General features: G+C 41.7%; 1 protein-coding gene across 1 annotated transcript; it reads right to left on the bottom strand.

Moving 5' to 3' along the window:
- Positions 1–4,643: 4,643 nt before the first annotated feature.
- On the bottom strand, positions 4,644–8,844 carry LOC129808599 (uncharacterized protein K02A2.6-like). The gene is made up of 3 exons (XM_055858382.1): positions 8,593–8,844; positions 6,854–8,267; positions 4,644–6,808 (listed from the first exon to the last, which is right to left on the bottom strand). The coding sequence occupies exons 1-3, from the start codon at positions 8,842–8,844 to the stop codon at positions 4,644–4,646; spliced, it is 3,831 nt and encodes a 1,276-aa protein (XP_055714357.1).
- Between the last annotated feature and the right edge of the window lie 1,469 nt (positions 8,845–10,313).

The following is a 10,313-nucleotide window of genomic DNA, read 5'->3' as shown; positions in this document are numbered from 1 at the left end:
TTAAAATTCTCTTTGACTTTTTAAAAAATAGTAAATGTGAAAAATATATAGTAAAACTATAATATATTATTAAATTAAATCGTGAAGTGTAAGTTTTTTCTTTCAAAGACCCATAAATCTTTTCTTCAACACAAGTGGTTAAATTTATTTTAAAAATTTATTTTTAACCGTTTTAAATTACAAGATTGTATTTTTGTTCACCCAATACTTATATACCCTTCACATAAATATATTATGTTCTTAAAAATCTTTGAATCAACAAAATAATGTGCTTGTTTTATTTTAAGAACTAAAAAACAAAACAAATGTTCACAATTTTTTTTCTGAGTGATGTCATATTATATATAGAATTTTATTCTCAGATTGAAAACTATAGATATTTTTTATATTTCTAATTTCAGATGACAATCGTGTCTCCAACATCAAGAATAATCGTACTACACTTCATCTCTTTTTTTTTCTTTTTATAATATATGCTTCTTAATACTTGATAATCAGTAAATAATACTTTTTATTAGGGGAGACCGGGGAGGTTTGGGACAGGGGTAGTGTGGGGCAAGGCGATTTTTTCAATTAATTTTTGAAATAAATGGGATTTAACGATTACTGTATCGTAGGCAATACTAAGATGTATCTTGACTAAAAGAATGGATATCCTCAGTTTTATTGTTTTAATTCTATGAACATTTTATTAAAATTTGATAAAAATCGTATATTTTGACGTCTCAGTTTTCCTCTTTGTATTTTATAGCAGCGATATATAATCAAACCTTTTTTATCTGATTAGGTAGCAGTGTAATCTGGGAACATATTTTTATAAAAGTTTAAGAGATTATACACTCTTGTTTTTTACATAAAGGTTTTATATACCAAAACTACACGTGGGGATGTTTGGGACACTTGAAAGGGGATGAATGGGACGTTGATTTTCGACAAGATTGTAGGCGGTATGCAATTGTTTATTGTCAAAATGAAGAGTAATGTCCAGTTTCTACTGGAAATCTCCTTCTTGTGCAAAGTTTACCAGTGGAGCAGATTTCTCTAACTACAGGGACAATTAAACCATCAATGTCTTGGGAATCAATAATTCCTTCTCAGAGGATATTCGATCTTTGCCCAATCTAGTTAAAAACTATTTTTTTCGAAAATTTCTCGAACAAGTTCTCCAGAAAAGGCAAGGCGAGAGCTAATTCAGAGAAATAATGAGAAAACAGGTACAATGCAGTTGTCGTAAAATCAAACAGGAATCCATCAATGAGTTCAAAACTAAGAGTTGCAAGAAAATCTACTCGCCTGAGGAATTTGACAATCATAATTGCAATATTTAGAATAAAAAAATGAAAAGAAAGGTAGATGGAAAACAAGAAGAAAATACTTTAAATAACTGATTGACAATAAATGGCTCTACTGCACAAATAATATTGATAATAATTTCTAAGAGTAAATAAAAGATGAAACATTTTTATTTCTATCAGAAATATTTTTAATTTGGTAATTAAAATTAATTACGTGTTCCAGTAATACAAATTATGCGAGAAAAAACGCGTCCCAAACATCCTCTTTTGCGTCCCATACTGCCCCATATCGGGGAGGTTTGGGACAAAACGTCAAGTAAAATGTTTTATCTTCTCCAAGAAAACTCAGTTGTTGTCCAAGTTCTATCGAGTACTTTCTATAAAGTCAATACCCATAAGTATCCTATAGACCGCATAAAATTGTAATACACTATCGTGGTTTTTTGGAATAGTGTCTCAAAGTCAAAACATGAAAAAGTGTCCCAAACCTCCCCGGTCTCCCCTACTTATAATATATACATACTTCTTAAAAAGTAAACATGTTTTTTTTTCACAATTCACAATTCTTCAAAAAATGGTAAACTTTCAGATATGAATGTATTTAATAGTAAGTATTATTTTATTCATTCTATACATAGTACATATCCTCACATAATTTTCTTATATAATTAAGGCTATGAAAATCGTGATTAAAATTACCGTTAAGTTGATAAATAATTTTAGATAAAATATACCAATTCCGTTTCTAACAGAAAGAAAAAAATCAAAGAATTCAAGAAACAAGAGAAAAGATCCTCACAACCGTGGTGACGTCATCAATGTTGTTGTTGATAGTATGCTGATCGCACACCACATAGTTTGTTGACCTTCGGTTTGTTTTTGTTATTCCCGTGCGCAATACATACTACTTCTGACTTCTATAAAAACGATTTTTCTCGTAATTAAAATAAAAACAACAAAATATCGAAGTGAGGTTATGTCCACTGCGCGCAGTTTCTCTCGATTTTTTTCAGTGTACTTCACAAGCGCCGTCAGTGTCACTCGAGAATTGGCCCAAGCTGTTTTCAAAAAAAGACCGTTGCCTGACCGTATTTGCTCTACAGGCTCGAAAACTTTTATTTTTATAATTACTTACCAATAGTCTCACCCGGTCCAGTGTTTCTTCTTCTTCTTCTTGTTCCGAGATTTCTCCTGAAGTTTCTCGGGGTTCGTTATTAATATGTGCCCCTCCTCCAGCCGCTTCCGAACCGCTCTTTGCATGTGCCCCTCCTCCAGCCGCTTCCGGACCGCTCTTTGCAGGTTCTTGGGCACTTGAAGCTGCTTTGGGGCCACCTGCAGCAGGTTTTGGGTCAGCTGCTCCTGCAGCCGCGCCTTTCCCAGCTTCCTGGTCCTCACCTGAATTTGCGCCACTGCTGTCATGCTGCCAGAAAGTGACCCCCGGCCCGTAAGTAACCGTCGGTGGTGGCGGTGAAACCATGAATGCACCCTGGGGGTGCATGTGAGTAAAATTAATGGGATATGGTCCCCATGGAATCCCTCCTTGTACGTATGGATCTGAAAAGATAAAAAAATCATATAAAATAACATATCTATGTCATTAATTGAGACGCTCAGACCAAAAGTGGTCTCCTTTGCATATATCTCCCTATTGAAATGACCCATTTTTGCTTTTCTGAGCGTCTCAATTATTAAATAACTTACACACTGTGGCAATACGTGACGATGAATTGATGGCGACGCTGTTTGTTAAAAAAGTATAGCTGCCGTGGAGTGGGGAAATTAGAACAAGTTTCTAGCAGTATTTATTTGTGTTCGCCACTTGAGGCGGTACACCAGAAAGAAGTTGTCCAATTTTAAATATCATTTTTTTTCCAGACAGTTATTTTATTTCTCGTTTAGTTATGATTAATTAAATACAAAACAAACATTTTATCAACAAGAAAAAGTAAATGCAACATGTGCAGAGAATTTTAGAAGTTTTCCATCTATTTTGTTCAGTCATCCGAAAAGAGAAGAAAAAAAATCAATTAATTAAACACTAACAAAATGACATAGAAAAATGAATACCTCTAGAAGGAAGTCCCCGGGATGTCTGCTTCACAGCTTGGCTCATCCTGTCCAGTCAAAGGCTCCGATTCTGGCCATGATTTTTTTTTTTTATATTCCTTTCCCCTCCTGATAAATATTCGCTAAAGTTTTTTTTTCTTAAAAGGTTTCTCCGGGGAAAAACTAGTTGCCCATTGAGATGCTGAGGGAGAGGAATCCTGGCCATTATCACTCAGAAGGCCTTGCGAAGCTTCCGCTTCTGCCCATGGTTTTGAACCTGGGTGTTGGTCCAGTGAAGCACAATCGTTCATTGGGAGATATACTGGGGTGGTCAGAAAGACACTAAACCACCCCCTGAGACACTTGGGATGAGGAATCCTGGCCACATTCACCTTCAAATGCTTCAATGAAATTTGGTATCAGCAAAAAGCTGAAGTTTGTACCAAATTTTTGAGAGCTTCTACTTTAATTAATTCACAATTATTCACTGTGGGATATCACTGGGGTGGCCAGAAAGACGCCAAACTACCCCCTGAGATACCGGGGAAGAGTAATCCTGGCCACATTCACTTGAAAATCCGTAAATAAATTTAGTACCAAAAAAGCTGAATTTCGTACCAATTTGACAGCTGGCTAATCTGTACTGAACCACAAAAAATCAATAAAATGCTATAATTTTATTACAGCACAAGTCCTATTAAGTTCCTGTGAGTCAATAGAGGATTCAATTAGCTCTGGAGATGCGTTTTCATCGAAAATTACCTTTATTTCTGTTGAAAACTAAATAATTCCCTCTTCATATCCTATTTTTTTCTAACTCAGTGTATTAACGGTCAAATTTAAAATTTGGTACTTGTCAAATTGGTACGAAGTTCAGCTTGCTCCTTGCGGCAGGCCATTTTTTTGCAATCTCCATCTGCTTTTCAGACCACGGAACTCAACAAAGAATCTGCGATTCTTTATGTTATATCGACGTACCTGGAGAAATACCAAAGATTTAGATTTTCTTAATCCCAGCTTTGTCGCCGCAGAGAGACACCAATAAAATCACTTCTTACTTCAAAACGACTTTTAATTTAATTCAAATTTTAATTCACAAAGATAGGTTTTGACAAGAGCAGATAGAGAAGATTAGAGAGAGTAGCGATGGTCGTTTGCCTTTTTATATCAGTCCGTAATCCCGTTTTCTTGGATGAGTAGGAATTGGCGCCAGATCCAACTGGCATGCAGTTGGCGCCAAAACTCTAATATCGGCGCGCAAAGCTCACCGATATTACACCTCCCCCCTTTGAGAGTGACGTCCTAAAACTTCTGAGATAGTCTCTTGGGCACAACATTCTTGGACCGACGGCGTAAGACACGTCTTGATGGTGGAGGTGTCTCAGCATCACTTGAAGATGTCCACTCAGGTCTCTGTGGTGTCTGAGGGGTTTGTTGTTGTCCGGAAGGTCCAGGAACGGAGTTTGATGATGACTGGGGCTCAGTTTTAAACTGAAGTGGAAGTGATGTATCCAATGGGGATGCACTATGCGTTCCTTGCGTTTGTTGAGTGGAGGTGAAGAGCGGCAGGGCGTCTTGAGTCTCAGAGAAACGGTGCTTTAGCTGGTTCGTGTGCGATCTAATAATAGTGCCATTACCCAAGCGAATATTGTATTGCACAGAGCCTCTTCTCTCGATTACGACACCTGGAGTCCACTTAAAACTTCTACCTGGCGAAAATATTTTCGCATACACCTCCTCCCCCTTCTCGAATATTCGCTTCTTGGCACCGTGACGACGATTGTACTCTTCCTCCATCTTCTCATTTCGACGAATTGGCTCCTCAGGTGTGTCTCGGAGCAAGTCGAAAATTGTACGGATTTTTCTTGAGAAGATGATTTCGGACGGAGACTTTCCTTCAGGTGCATTTTCATTGGGCGTAACTCGATAATTGGCAAGGAATTGTTGCAATGCATCATCCAGCGATTGCTGAGAATTCTTTTGCTTCTCAAGAGAGCGCTTAAATGTGTCTACAAGACGCTCACATTGTCCATTGCTCGCAGGAGTGTAAGGAGTTGTTCGAAGGTGGACAATCCCGTTGGTTTTGCAGAAATGGCTGAACATCTCATTGACAAACTGTGTCCCGTTATCGCTCACCAAAGTCTCCGGAAGGCCAAAACGAGCGAAAATTTCACGGAGTCGTGAGATGGTGTGGGCGGTCGTCATTGAGCGTGTCTTGAAAATCTCAGGCCATTTAGAAAATGCATCAATAACAAGGAAAAAATATTCCCCTTTGTATTTAGCATAATCTATATGCAATCGCTGCCATGGACGAGATGGAAGTGGCCAAGTTGCAAGGGGTGTTTTTACAGGGGACTTGCTGGCGAGAGCGCAATCCGTGCAGTTCCGGACCTTTTTCTCAATGGCATCGTCGAGACCAGGCCAGTAGACATATCCTCGTGCCAGAGACTTCGTCCTTGACATCCCTGGGTGAGACTCATGGAGTTGCTGGAGGATTTTTGGCCGGAGGCTCTCAGGAATTTCCAGTCTGTCCCTGTAAAACACACAACCCTTGATCAGAGAAAGAGCATCACGTATCTTGTAAAATTGCAATACTTCCCTAGATTTGATGGCTTTTGTGGAAGATGGCCATCCACCAGTGATGAACTTCGAGACCTCTTGGAAGGATTCAGAAGACTTCGTGGCATTCTGGATCATCTTGAAGCTCACGGGAAGTTGTGATGCTGCATCTCGAACTACGGCATCATCCTGGGCTTCATCTAAGCGGATCTCTGCAATCACAACATCATCCTGCTGCTGTCGACGAGAGGATATCAGCCTGGAGAGAATGTCCGCATGCCCAAAACGATCAGTAGCCGTGTACTTGATAGTGAAGTCGTATGCCAGCAGGATCAATGCCCATCTTTGCAAGCGATTGGCTGTGTGCACAGGAATACCCTTGTGATTGCCAAAAATGGACACAAGAGGCTTGTGATCCGTGAGTAGCGTGAACTGTCTTCCATAGATGAATCTATGAAATTTCTTCACGGCGAAAATGATGCCCAATGCCTCTTTTTCAATCTGGCTGTACCGACTTTCAGTGTCCGTCAACTTCCTTGAGGCATGATAAAATGATTTTTGAGTGCCATCCGGAAACTCATGATATGCGACGCAACCAATTGCGTGCGACGATGCATCGGATGCAACTAATATGGGAAGTTGAGGGTTATAGTGAGTGAGTAGGAGCTCTGAGCCAAGAATGTCCTTGAAGCGATTGAAGGATTCTTCACACTCACGTGTCCAACTCCATTTCACACCTTTCTTGAGCAGGTAGTCCAAAGGTGCTCGGAGTTCACTCATGGATTGGACAAATTTCCCCCAGAATTGGATTGCTCCCAGGAAACTACGCAGTTCCTGAACATTCTTCGGGGCAGGCATCATTTTGATGGCATTGATCTTCTCAGGGTCTGGTCGAAGTCCGTCTTTGTCTGCAATTATACCGAGGAATTTTATTTGACTAACAAAAAACTTACATTTCTCCAATTTGACTCTGAAGTTAAACTCTTGCAGACGCTCAAAAACTCTCTTCAGTGTGGAGAAATGTTCCTCGGGAGTGGCACTAGCGACACAAATATCATCAAAGTAGGACACTACATCAGGAATTCCCTGCAGCATCCTCTCGACAATTCCCTGGAAAATTCCTGGTGCACTTCGGATTCCAGGAGGTAGTCTGTTGAAACGATAGAGGCCGCGAGGCGTGTGAATCGTCAACAATTTGCTCGAATCCTCATCAACTGGAATCTGGAGATAGGCGTCCGAGAGATCGATGTGGCTGAACAGTCGCTTGTTCGAGAGATTGCTGAACAAGGCATCCGGTTCTGGGATTGGGTGATGGTTAGTCTCCACAGACTCATTCAACCCCGTTGAGTAATCCCCACAAATTCTCAGACTTCCGTTGGGTTTCTTCACGACAACTATCGGTGCAGCCCACTCAGAGTACTCAACAGGTGAGATAATCCCTGAGGATTGCAATCTCTGGAGCTCATCATCGATTGCAGAGGTCATGTGGTACGCCACAGGACGCTTGGGGCGGAACACCGGAGTGGAATTGGGCTTCAGGTGAATGGTGGCTGTCACTTTCGTGCACAGACCAATCTCTGTACCAAACACGACCGGGAATAATTTCTGGAGATCCCTGACAGCTTCTGTTGTGTCCAAATCGCGCTTGATGGAATTGCAGTACTTGCTAGGGGCAATGTCCCACAATCCTAGGGCCTCAATCCACTCGATTCCAAAGAGATTTGTTCGTGTCTTGGGTGACACGAGGCATCTACTCACGATCTCTTTGTCCAAAATGCTTACGTGGCATTTAAATTCTCCATCAATGGGAATCTGCTGTGACTGAGCATCACGCACGCTGATGGCTGATTGGGAGAGTGACGGCTTCCCAAGAATTTCCCAAGACTCACGTGAGATCACGGAGATATCAGCTGCACAATCCAGTTGGAATTCCAATGCACAGTCATTGATCCGGGGAATAATAAATTTTCTGCCAAATTGCCGAGGAGAAAAAATTGCATTCGTCCGGGCATTTGATTTCCCTTTGCTCTTTAGTCGACTCTTCTTTTGTTGCTTGGATGACTTTGAATTTTGTCGCCCAGGGTCCCGTTGAGGAGGACAATAGCCAGTTTTGTGTCCAGTTTTACCACAGTCAAGGCATTTGGATTCAGAGTGGGGACATTCTCTCACAAAGTGCATTGACCCACACTGATAACATGGCCTTGGTGGGCGCTCTTTCCTGATTCCTCTTTTCTGAACACTACTCACTGAGACTGATGGATTTTCCACCTTGGAATCATTTTTCACATTCAGGAGACGCTTGGCTTCCACCAACATGAATTCCAGGTTGATAGTTTCCGGAGATTCTGTTTCCAATTTTGTGAGCAGCTGTTCCCGGACAAGGAGATATTTGTCACTGTAGACTCAGCACAAATATCAGAGCCTTGAAGTGGTCAGGTGTGCACTCCCTCAGACGGAATTCTTCACAGTGGCGATTTACGATGCCAGCGTGAGTGGCTAAATCGTCTGACTCCTTAATGGAAAGTTGGAGGCATTTTCTGCGGGTGCAGAAAAGAGATTCACCTTTCCCGAAGAACTTGGTGAGATATGCCACAGTGTCCTTGAAAGTTTTATCAGCTGGCGTCTGTGGCAGTATGTTACTAGCATATCTCTCGTAGGCCTAGTTGTCAAGGCGTCTCAGAAGAAGCCTCACGCGCGCCGAATCGTCCAGATTTTTCCCGTCCTCAAGAAAAGTGGAGCGATACCGTTGATACCAAGTATCAAATGTGAGATTTTGTTCAGGGTCATACGTGAAGGTCAAAATCCCTCGGGCAAGCGCTTCCATGGCTACTTCTTTGGATGGAGTAGAAGTGGCGGTCATTGAAGCATCTCTCTGGTCTTTGAGTTCCTTGAGCATGGAGAGCATAGTAGCTAAGACACTGTCCAGAGTTGCGTTAGTCGCCATCCTGTCTGCCAATGTTATATCGACGTACCTGGAGAAATACCAAAGATTTAGATTTTCTTGATCCCATCCTCGTCGCCAATGTTATATCGACGTACCTGGAGAAATACCAAAGATTTAGATTTTCTTAATCCCAGCTTTGTCGCCGCAGAGAGACACCAATAAAATCACTTCTTACTTCAAAACGACTTTTAATTTAATTCAAATTTTAATTCACAAAGATAGGTTTTGACAAGAGCAGATAGAGAAGATTAGAGAGAGTAGCGATGGTCGTTTGCCTTTTTATATCAGTCCGTAATCCCGTTTTCTTGGATGAGTGGGAATTGGCGCCAGATCCAACTGGCATGCAGTTGGCGCCAAAACTCTAATATCGGCGCGCAAAGCTCACCGATATTACACTTTACAAGAACCCCAATCATCCTTGCGAGGCCGTAGTCATTTGTAAGATTGTAGATCTTGGAAAGGAGAATTCTGTGGTTTACTGTGTCAAAGACTGCCGAGAGGTCAACGAAGGCAACACCTGTGATTTTGCCTTCCTCAAAGCCGTCCTCAATGTACTGAGTAAGGTTCAGTACCTGACCAGAGCTGGATTTTTCAGAGCGGTAACCCGCTTGCGCTCTGATCAGCTTGTCCTCTACGGCGGGTGCAAGCCTTTGCAACAGCATACTTTCAAACACTTCGAAAAGGTGAGATAAGACATAAGAGAGAGATAGGACGATAGCTCCTCGGATCATTGATATCCTTTTCTGGCTTCAGAATTGCCACCACATGGGCTTTTCGCCACTCTTTCGGAATTCTGCGATGACGCAAGCAATGGTTAAAAAGTCTGAGAATCCAATCAATGATGATGGGTCCAAAGTTTTTTATCTGTTCAGCGAACAGGCCGTCAATACCTGCCGCTTTCCTGACTTTCATCGCATTAATCGCTGAGTTGAGCTCGTCTGCGCGAAATGAGGCAGACAGGCGACCTAGCCCTGAAGAGGAATTCCGAATGATTTTCGACTTAGAGGCGGCTTTGCCAATTTTGCCATTCAAGAGTAATTGATTTGCGATCTGGTTTGCAGTGACTTTGAAAGTGTCTTGTCGGCAGTGGGGTCGTTGCCAAGGTGTTTTATCAACCTCTAGGCCTGATGGCTATTGTGAGCGAGGTTGAGACCCTGAACTGTTGACACCCAGCGCTTCCTACGGCGCTCTGCAACAGTGTCGGCCAATGCACTTCCAAGTTCAATTGTGGCGTCACCAAATGGATCTGCTTCAAAAGATTTGAAGTAGTTCGACATCAAATTAGATATCTCGGAAGGCAAACCAGGGATGTAGCTAGTGCGACATCCTCTTGGAATGCACGACCTCGAAGTCTTTTTCACTGCCTCCACAAAACGCTCGTAATTCTCCGGTTTTGGATCAATGTCCCTCACGGCAGAATCAACATCTAACGAGAACCTTTTTCAGTCAGCCTTACAGAAGTTGAACCT

Source organism: Phlebotomus papatasi, chromosome 4 (genome assembly GCF_024763615.1).
Source record: "Phlebotomus papatasi isolate M1 chromosome 4, Ppap_2.1, whole genome shotgun sequence".
Lineage (NCBI taxonomy): Eukaryota > Metazoa > Arthropoda > Insecta > Diptera > Psychodidae > Phlebotomus > Phlebotomus papatasi.
The sequence above is the reverse complement of the archived record's forward strand: the minus strand, read 5'-3'. Positions and strand labels throughout refer to the sequence as shown.

Bases quoted from the DNA above. Each gene is read 5' to 3' on its own strand.
- LOC129808599 (XM_055858382.1), bottom strand. From the start codon at position 8,844: ATGGCGACTAACGCAACTCTGGACAGTGTCTTAGCTACTATGCTCTCC. The intron at 8,268-8,592 runs GTGAGGCTTCTT...GTCCGGGAACAG, and splicing joins ATCTGGACGATTCGGCGCGC to CTGCTCACAAAATTGGAAAC. The intron at 6,809-6,853 runs GTAAGTTTTTTG...GTATAATTGCAG, and splicing joins CAGAGTCAAATTGGAGAAAT to ACAAAGACGGACTTCGACCA.